General features: G+C 36.7%; 1 protein-coding gene across 3 annotated transcripts in view; it reads left to right on the top strand.

Annotated features, from left to right (window-relative positions):
• Positions 1 to 17,180, top strand: part of USP25 (ubiquitin specific peptidase 25) — a 69,284-nt gene that overhangs the window by 31,133 nt on the left and 20,971 nt on the right. For 2 of the 3 annotated variants that reach the window (XM_033518447.1, XM_033518444.1), the window contains exons 6-15: positions 3,195 to 3,332; positions 4,215 to 4,291; positions 5,006 to 5,079; positions 6,558 to 6,706; positions 8,836 to 8,963; positions 9,748 to 9,843; positions 10,128 to 10,289; positions 12,715 to 12,923; positions 13,163 to 13,233; positions 16,694 to 16,922. In XM_033518447.1, coding sequence (XP_033374338.1) covers positions 3,216 to 3,332; positions 4,215 to 4,291; positions 5,006 to 5,079; positions 6,558 to 6,706; positions 8,836 to 8,963; positions 9,748 to 9,843; positions 10,128 to 10,289; positions 12,715 to 12,923; positions 13,163 to 13,233; positions 16,694 to 16,922 — 1,312 coding nt within the window. In that variant the 5' untranslated portion in view covers positions 3,195 to 3,215. Of the gene's footprint in view, positions 1 to 3,194; positions 3,333 to 4,214; positions 4,292 to 5,005; positions 5,083 to 6,557; positions 6,707 to 8,835; positions 8,964 to 9,747; positions 9,844 to 10,127; positions 10,290 to 12,714; positions 12,924 to 13,162; positions 13,234 to 16,693; positions 16,923 to 17,180 lie in introns of those variants that run through there. The other variant, XM_033518452.1, reaches the window with a different exon arrangement.

The following is a 17,180-nucleotide window of genomic DNA, read 5'->3' as shown; positions in this document are numbered from 1 at the left end:
GCATGAATTTGTGCAGGAACCTTGCTTTCTGCAAACCTGCTAGAAAGAATCTCTTGCAGTAGTTTGTGTCCTCTCCTTTCTTAACGTACATTCCAGAATGAAGCAACACTATTAATTAGTGTACTCATCTGTCTTATCTACTGCTGAAAAAGGGTTGAGGAGAATTTAGGATAAGGAATCACTTCACTAGTTGGAATTCAGGCAGATAGAAGACTGATAATACATTTATGCATACCCCCAAAAATGGTGCCTTTATTTCTTTCTAAGTGAAGGCAATTAGAGGCAAATTGATTTCAAGTAGTGATGTAAGTTACCAGTTGACAATAGAGAAAAAAGTAAAGCCCTGGAATTTATTTCCAGCTGCTTACTTATTTTCAAACTATTTTGCCTTAGTTTTGGTTTTGTTTTTATTCCAGTATTAACTACCATATGGGACTGACATTCTCCAGGATCAAATTTCCTTACTAATAAAGATCATGTTTTAATAATCCCAGATTTTGAATACTTGGGTTTACATCCTGTTATTCTTCCAGTTGGTGGGAATTAGAGTTTCATGCTGGGGTCATGACAATCTCTTGATTTAGAATTAAAGCATGTGATTGTACTTCAGGGAATATTGCAGAGCAGGGTGTTTGTTCTCTCCCATCAATATATTGAATCCAAATGCACATCCAAATCATAAATGAATAATTTGGCATGTAAGCTTTTGAATCCAAAAGTCATTGGTATAATTTTTTATTTCCAAAAATCCCCCAAACAAACAGCAGACCCATTTATCTCATATATATTTTTGTCAGCTAGTTGGGCTTTGATTTTCTGGATTTGGGCATTAACTTAAAATCTTCAATTTAATCTTGGTCTTTTTAATTTGAAAATAATCTGTCTTCCCTGGTTTCTTTCTGTAGAACAAATGCATTTCTCTGTAGTTACAGAGTAGTTGCAGAGAACAAAGTTGCAGCTTCTTTGCTGTCCCAGTTCTCCTGGCCCTTGCTGTCACATGAACGGATCTTTTTGCTAAAAGGCTAAATAGTTGGCCTCAGTGATATCTTCAGGAAATATTTTATTATCAGAGGAAAGAGGTTACTGTGGTCCAGGTTAGCACATCCTTCCGCCTGTTCTGATATTATTGTAATATTACCATTATCTCACTCTCCTGGCAAACTTATTGGCCATAATGAATGTTTGCTATGTTTTAAATATGTAGACTGATTTAAAAGCATTTATAATAATAACTTATTTCAGCAGGTAGTAAGAAATTATGCAGGCAGGATAAAATGGAGAATGTCTTAGGTTATGAAGTTTTCATAGAGTGCTTAGTTAAAAACTTATTTTAATCTTCTTTTTGTGTTCGTGCATGTACAGGATTTTTTTAGAGGTTTGAGCTGTATGCTGTGTGGTGATCACTTTATCAGTTTTGTTTTGATGTGCAAGCCCTTTTTTTGAACTTAATACCTTATCTTAGGGACTGGCCCACCTTATTTTGAAGATTTTAGGGTTTGTTCTGGTCTAGGATTATGTGTAATGCATTAAATTGGGCATTTTCAAAAGCAGCAAGGACTTCCCTAGTTTTAGAGAACTTTGGTAGCCTTTGTAGATATTTGTTTTGAGTAATCCTGACTAATAATAATGAATAGTAATACTGACATTGCTAGGCAGTTGTTCAAGCTAAGGCTTACAAGTACAGCTAAAACTGAGCCAAAGTTTAAATTTGGGTAATGCAATAATGTACTATGTATATGTATGTACATATAATATGTACTATTATAATAGGCATTATAATAATGTCTATGTATGTCTACTTCAGATGTAACAAAAAGAAGGCAAGATCTAGAGTATTCTAATAATAACTTATATTAGCATATGAACTATCACTGGTATTGAAGCATCTTTATAAAATGTATCTAAAATTTGAAATTCCATTTGTTTTAATACAACACTTTATGAAAATAGCAAGAAAAATACAATTTGTATTTTGCAGTTTGTTTTCTTTTATTGTTACATAGTGCTATAAAACTATATATAACTATAGATATAGTTATATAGTGCTTTAAGTATCTAAATAAGAGATTGGTTCTGTTCTTAAATTAGTATTATTTGATACTGAATTAGGGTGGCACCTGAAGTGCAGCCTTTTCTGTGAATGGTGTTTATAACCAGCAGGTATTTTGCAAGGTGGACAAGAAGAGCAGATTAAATTCAGAGATTTCCATGACTAGAAGTATTTCCTAGGTATTTTGTGGAACACATTGAATTCTCTGTGCACTTTTTAAATCTGAAGTAAACCAGATTTTATATACAAAAAGCTTTATACCTCCTGGATTGATACAGGAGTGACTAAACAAGTCTGCTGTTTGATGAGCATGTAAAATAGTTTGTCATTGAGTAATTCCAGTTTGACCAGTATCAGACATCTGTGCTGCCTTTGAATGATATTTTGTTCTAAATATATATGGGGTATATACATGGTATATACATGGGTTTTAATTTCACAAGAATTTGCCAACTATCTACTCAGGAGTAGATTTCCAATCTCCACAGCATTGGCAACCTGTGATTTAATCTATGGTATTTGTGTTCCAGTTAATTTGTTTTTCATTATGCAAGTAGAAAGTATTTCTTCTCTTCTGGAGACCAGCAGAAGAGTACCATAGTCACACAAACTGTACTTCAAAATTGGGTAGAAAGAGCAGGCTGTTTTACTTGTGTCAAGAGAAATAATAGAGGTTAATGTAGACCTTAGAAATGTAGTCTTTAGTAAAAAATAAGCTTGAAAAGGTGCCAAAGAGTGTGTAGGCTCACAAGAAATTCTTCTAGAGGTATAGAGGAATACTAATTGCAATAAAATAATGCATATTGTTTTAGTGTGTTGCTTAAGGCTTTGTAAGTCTTGAGTGAAATGTTTTTGTCCTGAGTGCAGCTTTACTTGTCCAGTTGTCAATTCAGACCCACTTCAAGATAAATAGTATCATCTACATATAATTTCAGGGATCTTAAGTTTCTGAAATGGAATTTTCTTCCCAGGGAGCTGCATTATTTTGTAACACTGACAAGTAAAAGGCATGCAGCATTACCTAGGTGTAGTACTACAAGTGACATTATATATTGTTATAATGTTACTCAGTTTATTGGGTAATGCTTCTGTTCAGTAGATTTCTGTTATGACTTTGTTAAATATTTTCATTCTTCACATACAGGAACATAGGAATCTGCCTTTCATGCGTGAATTGAGGTACCTGTTTGCACTTCTAGTTGGTTCAAAGAGAAAATATGTTGATCCATCAAGAGCAGTTGAAATCCTTAAAGATGCTTTTAAATCAAATGATTCCCAACAGGTAAGTTCCATGTATTTTCAGTCAAGTTTATGCATGTTTTTATGGTCATATTGTAATAGGAAATGTTTACCATTTCCTATTACAACAGAATTTCAAAATGTCCACAGAAAATCAACTTCTAATTGTCACAGTCTTTGACCTTCTCCTGTAATAATATTATGTGATTTCTGGTTACATTTATTAGAAAGATAAAAAAAAAAATAAAAAAATCCAGATAACAGGATGATTTTACTCAATATGTTTTCTTCCTATTATTTTAGAAATGAACTAATAGTTCAGCATTCTTGCTGTTAGGATTTAGTCTAGCCTCTAAGTCTGGGGGTTTTTGAAAGAGAAATACTGTTCTGATCTAACAGTACATCTGGGGCTATACTGTTAATGTACAATCCCATTATACTGCTTGCTTAGATACTGGTTTGGAGGATCTAAATATTCATATTCAGAATTATTACCCAAATCTTAATGTGCATATTCTGCTTTTTTTGGGAGAAACATTCTGTTCCTTCAGATACTTTGTTTTCCCACATGGTTATGTGGCTGAGGTGTTTAATTACAGCAGCACACTGAATTTAGTGCTCGATGAAAGTAATATTAGTCACCTCTTGCTAGATACCAAAGGGTTTGAACAGTGGGATTCACGAGATGCCTTTGGACTAGCGTGGTGTGAAAGCTGAGCCCAAGTAACAAGGATCACAGGACAGTGTCACTGCTGAGGGACACCAGAGCCACTCATTAAAAAAAAAACAATTATGGCATAGTTTTGGACATTGTGTGATTTTGGAACACTGGTGGAGGGGGAAGGGAATTCTAAACTGTTCATGTAAAGTGACACTTTGTTGTGTTCTGTTACATATGTGAACTGATCACTTTATTTTTTAACAGCAAGATGTTAGTGAATTTACACACAAATTATTAGATTGGCTAGAAGATGCCTTTCAAATTAAAGCTGAAGAAGAGAGGTAAGATTTTATTTCTCTAGTTCTGCATGTTGAACATTTGGATGAGAGAAAAGCAAACCAAATGACCAAAAATCCGGTTATCTGTATGGCTGACAAAATTTTGACTCTAGCTTGTTTTAATTCAAGTGTGGTTTTCTCCATACATGTCATATGTTTTTTTCCATGACTTGTCTTTTTTTCACCCTCTTATTTCATGTTAGAAATCTAGCTCCATGAAGTCCAGAGTATATAAGGAGTAGAGATGTTTTGTAGATAATCAATTAGGCTTTTTTTATTTTAATGCCATTTTGCTTTCTGATCCTGTAGTTAAAGTACTTCAAAACCTTTCTCCTTTTTCTCATCTCAGAAATACTCACTCTTTGTGTTAGTAAGCATCTGGAAACTCTTTTGAGTACATGATTTTTTTCTATAGTGTTTCAAGAAACAGTCTTTACAGGGATTTTGTACAGTTTAACCACTCATTATTTGAGTCTAGTTTGCATAGATTGTCATAAAATGAAACACTTCTAAAATTAGTTTTCAGAATATGCTTTTCCCTGCAAATATCTGAATCATTGTTATTGTCATTAGAGGAAAGTACAAAAATAAATTAACAGTAAAATGGGCATAATTTCTGTAATGAATTTAGAATAGTCTGTTTATAGTTTTATAAATCACAGGTGACAGCTTTGACTTGGATTTTTTTTGCACTAACACAGATCCTGTTTTTTTTAGGGATGGAGAGAAACCAAAGAACCCAATGGTGGAGTTGTTCTATGGACGATTTCTAGCAGTAGGTGTACTTGAAGGTATGAATCAGAATTTAGTTGGACTTCTCTGGTCATGTCTGTTTTGTGCTTGTCCAAGCACACGGGTGACTGATGCAGTTTTAGGATTTTAGCTACTTCTGCAGAAGCAGATGTGGAGAATATATGTATTTGTCTGTGACAAATGGCTGATCAGGTATGAGACTGAGCAGAAATGCAAGGATCCACAAAGGCTGTTTTCATAACCTTCAGGAGCTGAGTGTATGTTCTCAGTGCAGCAGAAATTAGGGTGAGATGCTGAGGGCAAATGCTTGGAAGAAATTATCAGGGCACTGTTACCACTTACTAATGGTGTACAGGAGGCAAGATACTGTATTTCACTGAACTGTTCTGTCATGCTCCCTCTGATTCATTTTAATGCAATTTAAAACTTCAGTTATTGCATTTCCTTCTGCACAATTTCTCATAAGGAAAACTCACCCTCCTAAAAGTACAGTTTGTTGGAAAACAAGTCAATGGAAACCTGCTCAGGGGCAGTGTTGGAGAGAGCACTAAGGAGGAAGAGACTGTACAACAAGCTTCCCTTTATCTTATCTGTGTGTAAATAGTAGATCTGCAGAATTGTACTGTTCTCTATTTCCAAGATAGTGTGAAAGTATTTTTGAGTCATTTTAATGTTGGTGATTCTGCCTCCCCTCCAAATGAATGACACTTGCATTTGAATGAAGCAGATACAGTCTTTTAAGTGGCTTCTAGGTTGTTCCATGACCTTGAACATGTTTCTGGTGAGTTGTTGTCAGATGTCTGAACCATTCTGCACATTTCTTGCTAGTAGATAGCATTCTTGCTCCTTTATATTTAGCTACTTTCATCCCTTACATTCTCATTTCAACAGAGGACATATGTAAAAATCAAACAAATGCAAAGAAACAAGGAGATGCAAGACTTGTTACTAACTTTAGATTGAAATAAATTTAAATTCTAGGATGAAATCACTTGTCCCCCATATTTCTCCTCATGTTTGCACTTACATCTTTATACAGTGTTACAAAGTTATAATCTTGTTTTCAGGACAGAAATGAATGTTCTCTTTTGTGGCTTATTTTTGCAAAATCTACTTAGAGAAAGGGCTCTTTCATACCAGCAATTCCACTGACTTTGCTGATACAATATACATTTGTATTATGAAGCTCCTATTTTCAGGGGAGGACTTTGATTTATATGTGTAAAACTTCCCATATGTATTGGGTGCCACGTAATTTTGAGTTTCGCTCATTACCAAAAGATGCTAAAACAATGTTAAAAAATGGGCTGGAAAGGAAAATGCCGTAATTTTCAATATTGTTTGAGCAATGTTTTTGAATAAATTGTCTTTGGACATTTATAAGAAAATAAGAATAAGAAATAAGAAAATGTGGGCATTGTTCAGTAGACTACATCAATTGACCTAGGATTGATATGGTTTTTTTCCAGGTAAATGTTTGTTCTAAAACATTAACTGTTTAATTTTTCATGTGAAGGTAAAAAATTTGAAAACACAGAAATGTTTGGCCAGTATCCACTACAGGTTAATGGCTTTAAAGATCTGCATGAGTGCCTAGAAGCTGCAATGATTGAAGGGGAAATTGAATCTCTCCATTCAGAAAACTCTGCAAAGTCTGGTCAGGAGGTGAGTTAAGTGCTCCTGTGGACTCCTCTTGGGATGTTGTTTTAGTGCCCTTTGTTTTGCTTTGTGTTTCATGTCTGGTTTTTATGGTTCATGGCACCAGCTGTATAGATGGGAATCCCCATTGCCAGTAAAGGCTGAGCTACTTTCTCTTTACACAGCTGTTCATGCTTCATCACAGTTATTTTCAAGATGTGAAATCTTAGGAGGCTTGTTCCTACTTACATAAAAAGTTCAGGTATAATTTCTTCCTTGATGTCAATCTTTTGTAGTGAGGAAATTTTGCTTCCTTTAATCATATCACACATGGGGTTTTAATTGTGAAGCCTAGTGACACACAGTGAAATCATCCTGCAGTCTGATGCCAATTCTGTTTTACAACAAATGTTTTATGGCATCTCTTTTACAATGAGCATATTTCCTGAAATACAATTTGAAGAAAGCAAAATCTCATAAAATTTCTTTGTACAATCCCAAGTTTAGTTTCTTCATGCAAGGTGAAACTACAAGAGCGCAGTTGTTCATCTGACAAACTAAAGGTTTTCTTGCAGTTATAACCTGTGTGTATTCATGCATAAAATGTCAGTTCTGTTATAAATGCTTGACTAGAAATGTCAGACTTGGGTGTTGTGGGTTTTTTTGTTGTGGTTTTAAGGCTTTTTTAACTTGTAATATTGGGAAACTGGGAAACAGCAGGATGTACAGCTCTATACTGTTAAGCTTTGAGTTCTGTGAAATTGTCAGGTTGGCTTCTTAGCATGTGGAAATAAAGGTGAAATAGTCTTATGGCAGATTGACAATGGTGGAAAATCAAGAAAAGTAATGTATTAAGTCCTATTCTAGAAAAAACATTGCTTCATTATTACCAGGACTAAGTAAATTGGTTATGTTTTCCCAAAGTAATCCATAGTGATATTGCTTCTTTTAGTAGCTGTGTTTAAGTATAATGCCTGAAACAGATTCCAGTGCATTGGAAGGTTTGGAAGTACTAAAGAACTCTGAATTTCTTGTAACTTTACCATGTCTGTCTCAACTAAACAAAGACCTGAAGTCACTTTTCTCTAAGCTGATTGATATCACAGCTTAAAGAGAATAATAATGTGGTACTCACATGTGTTGAAAGATCCTCAAAGTAACGCTCTGGGTTTTTTTCTTTATTCCCACCATTAACTCTAATGGGGTATTTAGCTTGACTATTATTATTATTAGTATCATTATCATTATTTGTATTGTTATCATGATACCTGAAAGCCTCAGTTACAAAGCAGGGTGTCAGCAAATGGGCTAATGTAGGAACAGAAAAAGAAGATACTCTCTGTCCTGAGGAACTTAAATCCTGCTTCAAGGGAATTTTAGCCATGAGCACAGGAAGAAAAGGCTGCTTGCCAGGTATTTTATGAAAAGACATTTGGCTGGATAGGAGATCTTGAAGTGAGCCCTGAATCAAATCCCACATCTGGGCTATGGTACTGATGACAAATACATGTCAGTGGTGTCTGCAGCAATCAGAGAAATTTCAGGTGATGGTAACACACCCAAAACTTTATTAAATGGGAAGACTGTGATTATTATGTGTGAGAATGGAGAGGAAAAAAAATATCTTCAGTGCAAGAGCTGGAGTTGAATTTGTATTGTAGTTGAGAAACATTGTATGTAAAAAAAGAAAAGAGGACTATGGCTAGACCTCTGCTGAGCAGTCAGAGACAAATGGGATAAGATGATGATAGGAGTGATTAGAGACATGAGTAGAAACTTCAAGCCTGAGAAGAACACTTACTAACAGTTTAAACAACCCTTTCCATATCATTGAGGAGTTAAAGGAACAGAACAGTTGGCAAGGCAGGTAGGCTCAAGCAGAGCTGACGTTTGCATGAGCAAAACAAATGTGCGTGGAACAAGTATTTCTGCCTCCCCTGCTGGAACACAGATAGCAAAGCCCTTATGCAGCATGAGCAGCAAGTGGTCTGTTTACACTGAAGGGAGAAGGTGGTAGCATTGGAAAACTTACACTAACCCACCCTCTAAAACAAGTTTCTCTCACAGCTGTGTCAGTGTGCAGGTATTGTATCATTATTACCGAATATCTGCTATTGGAAGGCATTAATTTTGGGGCTTTCTGTTTCTTCATCCAGCACTGGTTCACAGAGCTTCCTCCTGTCTTAACTTTTGAGCTATCAAGATTTGAGTTTAATCAGGCTTTGGGAAGACCAGAGAAGATACACAACAAATTAGAGTTTCCTCCAATTTTGTATCTAGACAGGTACGGTATAATATCAACAAAATTCTAGTGAATATAAAATAAATCTTGTAAGTTTGTTTAAGTTGATGATGTGTCTTATGCTCACCTGAATCATAATAAACATATGTTCTATTTATATAGGTTAGTTTTCATGGGTTTCATCTGTTTCAGAAAATACATATAGATCACAGTTTAAGACATACTGCTGCTTTGTGTCAAAAACCTGCTTCCACTTTCATTTATTGCTAGGTACTTGTGTACACTGGCAAAATACCTTGAAAAATCACACCTTTTATTGGGTGCATTTGGGAAACAGGGATTGGATAAAAAAGTTGGGTATTTTGTGGTGTTCCAGATACTCTTCAAACATGCAGTCAATTCTCAGCATGAGTGCATGCAGTTTCTCTGCAGAGCAGAAATACCAGGATGGCTTTCAGTTAGATGCTGAATGTTATTTGTGAACCTAAATAATGAAACGGGAGTATTACTCTGTGGTTACCACTTAAACTACTTAATTTAGAATCTCTCTCTAATAATGGCTTTCTAATACATGTTTGTTATCCATCAGAGCTTTTGACACTGGGGAAAAAGTGTCAAAAAAAAGTGTCAAAAAAGCATCTTCTGAAAGTTGTGGAAGGGAAGGCTCATTTTCTTCTCAGTTGTGTTTTAGTGCTGAGTATGTTGTAGGTTCTAGAGGGTGTGAGTTTTTATTAGTACTAAGCTGTGTGGCTGATGGAGACAGACCTCATTTTCACTGTTGGGATACTATGGGCTGACACTACTTTCTAAATTTCTTCTTTTACAGGTATATGCACAAAAACAGAGAAATAACAAGAATTAAACGGGATGAAATCAAGAGACTCAAAGAGTACCTCACAGTTTTACAACAGAGATTAGAACGGTACTATAGATAACTGTGTGAATGCAAATAGTATTATGGGCTGCATAGAATAACTCTTTGCAATTATACACTTTATTTACCTGAGATTTCCTTTCTAGATCTCTTTTCTTTTACCCTTTCTTTAGAAGCTGTGTATTAGTGTTGTAATTCTGATTCGTAAAACATGCTAGGAAAGGTTTACTTTAATTAATTACAATCAATCAGAAAAAAAAATAATTATTTTTTAATTTTTATTTTTTTTTGTATCTGTGAGTGATGGCATTAATACGTTTTGTGGTTAACAGATATTTAAGCTATGGTTCTGGTCCTAAACGATTCCCCTTGGTAGATGTCCTGCAGTATGCCCTGGAGTTCGCCTCCAGCAAGCCAGTGTGCACGTCCCCTGTGGATGACCTGGGTGCCAGTGCCTCTGCCAGCGGCACACTGCCGCCACAGATACCCCCCAGGTAAGGGCTGCCTTCTGCTTCCCGGGGCACAGGCCACAGCAAAACAGCCTCTGGGACAGAGGGAGCACGTGCAGCTGCTTGCTTCACCAGACCAATAAAACTGGGCATCTCCTAAGGAGGCCTAGTGTAAAGTTTCTGCTCTTTTCTTTCAGCACGGCAGGCTTAAATAAACAAAAATGTTAATGACCTGGGTCTGTCTCATGCACTTACAAAAATGTCTTCAAAAGGAGATTACCATTTTCAAGCACAGCCCAATTCCATCTACAATTCTAAATAGACAGAAGATTCTGGTGAGGTCATTGATTCCCATGTGTATTGTGTAAGAATCTGAATTGGGCAGTGTGTATGTGCTGCATAGCATCAAGGTTTCTGGTATGCAGTTTATCTGTTACTTTTTGCCTGGGAGCTAAGCTCCTTTTCTGCCATGCAGTTTGCATATCTTACCAAATTTGTCAGGAACCTAAATAATCTGACTTCTTAAATGCAAAGTAGCTAAAGTACCAGACAGATAAATGTCCAATAATGTTGTTTTTTGCCCTATTTAAGCTAGTAACTCAGTATAGGGGATTAAGTGTATGTTCAGTCAGTTTGCAGATGAGGCCCCATCAGAAAAGGACCTGGGGGTGCTGGTCAACAGTGACTGAACACCAGCAGTGCCCAGGTGGCCAAGAAGCCAATGGCACCTGGTCTGTATCAGCAGTCGTGTGACAGCAGGACCAGGACAGTGACTGTCCCCCTGTGCTGGGCACTGGTGAGGTCACACCTCAATCCTGTGCTCACTTTTGGGCTCCTCACTGCAAGAAGGACATTGAGGGGCTGGAGCATGTCCTGAGAAGGGAACAGAGCTGGGGAAGGGTCTGGAGCACAAGTCTGATGAGGAGCAGCTGAGGGAGCTGGGGGATGTTTGATCTGGAGAAGAGGAGGCTCAAGGGAGACCTGATCACTCACTGTCTACAACTCCCTGACAGGAGGGTGTAGCCAGGTGGGAGCCAGCCTCTTCTCCCAGGTACCAAGTGACAGGACACAGGGAAACAGCCTCAAGTTGCACTAGAGGAGGTTTAGAATGGATATTAAGAAATATGTGTTCCCAGAAGGGGTTGTCATATATGCAGCATATGGAATATGCTGCCCAGGCAAGTGGTGGAGTCATCCCTGGAGGTATTTAAAATATGTGTAGATGTGGCACTGAGGGATGTGGTTTAGTGTTGGACTTGGCAGTGCTGGGTTAATGGTTGGACTTGATCATAGAAGTTTTCTCCAACCTAAATAATTATATGATAATAGAGTATAACTTCTGATAAATGGACACTAACAGTTTATAACTTCACTTTGTATGTTGTATTTGGACAGTAGGGTTCTGTCTTCTGAGTAAGTCAAGATTGTTAAATTTGTTGTTCAGAGAAGTGAAGTACACGAATCTAAAAAGGCTTTAAGAAGATTTCCAATGCTTTACTGATATAATGCCAGCAGAAATTGTGGTGATAAGACAAACTTTTAAAAGTTACCATTACTTGCATGAAATGCAATACCAAAAGTAACAAAGTGCTTAAACTCCTTTATAGGAAGTTTTTTTTGTGGAAATACAGGTATTGTGACATTTTTGTCCATCTGTAGAAACACCACAGCATGTCATATGGAGTGACATTTTCAGCTCTTAATGTTTTCAGAACTTTCTAAACTCCTGAAGAATCCAAGTTTCTCAGGTTTTATCATGATGCTGTATACAAAGTAAAAATTCAGTGGCATTCAAGATATTTAGATTCCTCTTATGCAGTGTCGTTATATAGAGTTGATACTCCAGTTGATGGAAAGAGAAGAATCTGTAACAAGTCTTCATTTTTATTACCCAGCTGCTCTTGCAGAATTTTCCTAAGATGGCTGCTTGAAGTTTGAGTTAGAGTGATTTGGAACAAATTTAGATCAGTTAGTAGTACATTTCCAGTGTGGCATAAATATCAGAGGTCCCTTCATTATTGCTGTTCAGCTAATGTAAGTTGTAGATAGGGCATTAGAAAATCTCTGCTAGGCATAAAACACATCAAGGAAGTTATTAAACTGAGAATTTGTGCTTTTATGGATTGTATGGTCATTGGCCATAAGATAAACTGCTGTGATTTGTCTCTCTGCCATTTGGCTGTAAATGTTTCAAACCAGTTTTTTACGTGTATGATATGATTTGAAATTGTTCCATAGTGTTTCAAATAAAACAGACTTTGTTGTTGTGCTAATATGTAATACACCACAAAGCTTTCAGAATTTAAATAGTAATTCCATGTTGCTATTGTAGTTACCTCTTCTGGATTGGACTTCAGGAAATCGTTACCTTTAAAATGCCCATTTTCAGATGAAAAGCTTATTTTTATGGTGCAACTTTTAGTCTATGTGATGATTCAATTTTAATATTCCATGCTTTGAATGAATGCAGCACAACAGAGCAGCAGGGGCCTTCATCATCAGATGTCCCAAGCACATCTCCTGTACAAAGATCAGTAATCCATAAACCATTCACACAATCACGGATTCCCCCTGACCTGCCAATGCATCCGGCACCAAGGCACATCACGGAGGAGGAGCTGTCTGTCCTGGAGGGCTGTTTGCATCGCTGGAGGACTGAAGTAGAGAATGACACAAGAGGTAATGCCACACACTGGGGGAATGCACATTTGCTGTAGGAAAGGATTTGTGAAAGTGGGGGAGATCTTTCATCCAAGGAGGTTTAGCGGTTGGCGTGTAGATAGATGTTCCATGTGTGAAATACAAGCCCTGTTGTGGCTTGTTGGCTTTGTTTGGCTGGTTGTTTGGCTTTTCCTGAGATGTAGTTGTGTGCAGTTATACAGCCTTGTGGAAGAGAGGTTCTTTCTTCTCTTTTTCAGATTTGCAAGAAAGTATATCTAGAATACATCGGACAATTGAATTGATGTACTCTGACAAAACAATGGTCCAAGTAAGTACAGTTTTGGCATGAAATAATTGAAAATAGACCCTTTTTGGCACTTTTAAAAAGTTCTTAGATTTGCTTGAAAACAAAGCAAGTATACAGCAATTATGTAGTGTTTTAGAAGTTTTGTTGGAAATTCATAATGGGTTTTGTAAGTCCTTTAGTTGAGTTGAGTCCTTTTTGTAAGTCCCAGATGAAAGACGGTGTTAGAATATTTCACAGGTGACATGCTTAAATTCAGGCAAATGTGATGAAAAGCCCAAATATGTTCTATCTCTGATCCCCGTTTTTCAGTTGAACGCAGATTTGCACAACAAAATTTTCTTGCCTTGATTTGCCCATATTGCTCAGTAACCTTTTGGCTTTAAGGTGGTGAAGCATTAGACACAGGAAAGTATTATTTACTTTGGTGCTTAGTGCCACTGTGTATTGCAATTTCCATGCTAATACATGGAAATTCCAGGCTCCTGATTTTGATTTGTAGATAGTCCCAGTGAGTGGTTTTGTTGCTATTGGCTTGGTTTTTTGTTTTGATGTTTTTTGGGTTTTTCAAACTTTGTCTAGATTATGTATCAGTCACAGCTTTGATTATTAAACTGTCTTCTAGCAAATTCTCATTCTGTGTAATCTAAGCAGTGTTTTTAGAATGTCTTACTGTGGAGTTGTGGCTCTTCTGCAAATTCTTACGCTCACATACTCATGTTCTCTCACTCTGACAGGTTTTAAGGTTAAGGATTACTTCCTCTGTTACTTTCTGTTAGTAAAAAGAACTATTTTCATTCCAAGTAAGATCTATTCAGCTTACAGTTTTCCTTGAGGTATGTTTTCATTTTGTACATGGCTTCTAATAGTTACTGGCAGCTGAACTCTGATGTTAAGGATTTCAGGCAGATTTGCCTAGATGACTTTCTTTAAGCTTGCTACTAGCAGGCACATTTTTTCCTTAATATTTGTGTTATAAAAAGAAGGCCACAGACTACATGTCATCTAACAGTAAAATTAATTGACTTGCATCTGAGTAGTCTACCTATGTTGTCTTAGGTGTTGTAGGAGGAAATACCTTTGGATAGCAAAGGCTAGTCAGCCGTCATTACAATAGAAAAAAGAGATTATTTAGTAAAACACAAAGTAGGTGCTGAACCCATCTAAAATCAGGCTGGAAGGGAAGCTGCCCTTCTGCAGCTCAGCTGGTTTGTCCCTGTGGTTGTTTTGGCACAATAGCAAGGAGGCAGGTGTGCAGAACTGTCTACTTTTCCCCCCCTGTCTCTGTCACTGGGTGATTTGAAAGCTGGGTATTGCCCCATTCCCTGGGGGCAGTTTCACAGTACTGTCTTACAGATATGTTTCCCTCTGCACAATTGCAGGGTTGGAGTCTTGAAGTCAAGTTCTAGGCACACATTTTTAAGACAAATGTATAATACTTGCAGAATGCTTCCTAGTGTATTTATGAACTATTTGAAAAGCTCTTTTTCTTCTCCTTTTGTCCTTTTGGATTCTAAGGTGATACAGTAGACCATAAAACCTTTGTCAAATTGTCATATGAAATACATTCCCAAAATCTTTATTGTTTCATTCTCCTGAATGAATATTTCATCAGCTGCTTATTTATTTCCTTCCTTCTGTGAACTTGCTGTTGATAAAGAGACACAACTGTTTTTTTTTCTGTGGGAGTTCATCTTGGATATAGCAGCTTTGACATACCTGTTCTGTAGCTAGATGTGATGGGGTTGGTGAAGCTCCATTCCTGCTTCACAAGTAGTAAGTGTAAACTAAGAAGTTTAATGCCATCTATGTTTGTGTTGCTTTATATAATATATATCACATATATATTATATATTGTATTATTACAAGAGGTGTCTGTTGGCACTGAACTCACCTGTCCCCTGGTCACAGACCTCTGAGGAAAGCCTTCCTGAAAGCTCAGTGTGCATGACTGACAGCTGCTTCTCCTGACTTGGAGGAAAGAGTGGGGACCCTCAAGCTGACCCAGTTAGCATGGTTTGAAGTAAAACTATTTAAATTTAATGGGGATTTTTAGTTCCTGATTTTAGGGTAAGAAAATTTTATTTTGACAAAGTCTAAAGAGTCATGTTTTTTAAAATCAGGATCTGCATAGATTTTTGTGCATATACACAGGCTTGCAGTCATTTTAAGGAGGCTTTCATACTGGTTTTATAACAGATGTTAAAAACCCCAGAGCATTCAGATTTAAGGACTTGCTAGGATTTCTTCTGTGTATACTTTTTGTGTTTGGGAGATTTAGAGTGTGGTTTGGTCTCTGAAATGACAGGCTGTTTGATTCCAGCTTCTGTGCAGTCACTCTGCTTTACAGTTCAAGGGGAGCTGAAAAATCTCCAGCACTTGCATATAGCCTGGAAGAGAATGATCAGGTTAAAAATAACTTCAAGGAATTTCTCCAGTCACAGTTATGTGTGTATTTACGAGTGTTGCATCACTCAAACAATATTTGTGAAAAATACTGAGTACACCTTGAGTTAAAGAGGCTCTTTATCTTCAGTCCAGATTGTGAAACCAGTACAAGCTGGTTTTGGGGTTTTTCATTCCAGCTGAGCTGTTGTCATTGAGGCACAACTGGGTATAGCAGGGAGGCCCAGCTTTCCCTTTTATGTTGCATGTGCCATTCCAGCAGGTTAAAATGAGTCAATCACTAAGATGTTTTCAAAAGACTCGTAGGTAAGGAAGAACTCATTCATTCTGCTTCTCTTTCTCCTTCAGATTTCCAGTTACTTAGGTAGAAACTAAGTTTCTTGTTGTTCTTACCTGTTGGTTTAGAGATGTAGCCTGGAATTTATTTTATACTGATCCTAGAGACTGCTATCATCCTTTTCCTCAGGAGGAGGAGAGGGCCTTATCAGGTCTTCCATGCTTTATTTAGCTTTTCTTGATACAGTTAAAATACAGGAAAATAGTTGTATTCCTATTCTGCCGTAGGAATTTTATTTTTGGGAAACTGAAGCCAGGTATTAATGTAAATAAATTCTTTTACTGGCATACAGAAAACTCTGAGTTTATTACCGTGGATTTGCATGTATCTTTCCAGACTTTTTGACAGGTTTACCAGGTTGGAACTGAAGCAAATCAAAGACAGTCAAGGCTGACTTATTTGAGGGGTTTTTTTGGTAGATACAGGGAAGGTAGGAATATTAAGGAATTAAGAAAAGAGAATGCATGGCAGTAAAGACAGCAGAGTAGACATTTATATTGTACACTAATATTTTTAAAATGATCTTCTGTAACGAGTAGGGGTGAGTAACAAAGTTCTGAGTCCTTAGGTTGCTTGCTAGTTTTACTTGTTTTTCCTCTGTGTTGTGTTTTGATCCTGAATAACTTTTTTTCTGTTACTTTTGTTCCATGTAGCAATTATTGCTGGTATACAATAGGAACTAAATGCTATCAAGGAGGGTTTGATATTTATTTTATTTTCTGTTTATTTTGTTTTTTTAAGGTTCCTTATAGGTTGCATGCTGTCCTAGTTCATGAGGGTCAAGCGAATGCAGGCCACTACTGGGCATATATTTATGACCACCACCAGAACAGATGGATGAAATATAATGATATTTCTGTGACAAAGTCAACTTGGGAGGAGTTGGAACGGGACTCTTTTGGTGGTTACAGGAATGCCAGTGCATATTGTTTAATGTATATCAATGACAAGGAGCAGTACTTGATACAAGGTAAGGTTACTGACACAGATTCTGCATGATAGAGAATAGCTGAACACATTGGTAAAGCAAACTTCTTTTAGATGGATTTCCAGATTTGTGAAATGTTTTTAATAGTTGTTTTAAGTTTTATTCCTGTTCCTCACTGTTAGATTATTTTTGTGGGTGGAACAATTGCTGTTCAACTTAAAGATCAATAAAGATAATACCAACATTTCAGCATTAGTAAGATAAAAAACCCAAAATCTTTGCTAATTTGTAAATATTTTA

The sequence above is a fragment of the Parus major genome, chromosome 1, assembly GCF_001522545.3.
Source record: "Parus major isolate Abel chromosome 1, Parus_major1.1, whole genome shotgun sequence".
Lineage (NCBI taxonomy): Eukaryota > Metazoa > Chordata > Aves > Passeriformes > Paridae > Parus > Parus major.
Note: the sequence above shows the minus strand (reverse complement) of the source record. Positions and strands in the feature narration are given on the sequence as shown.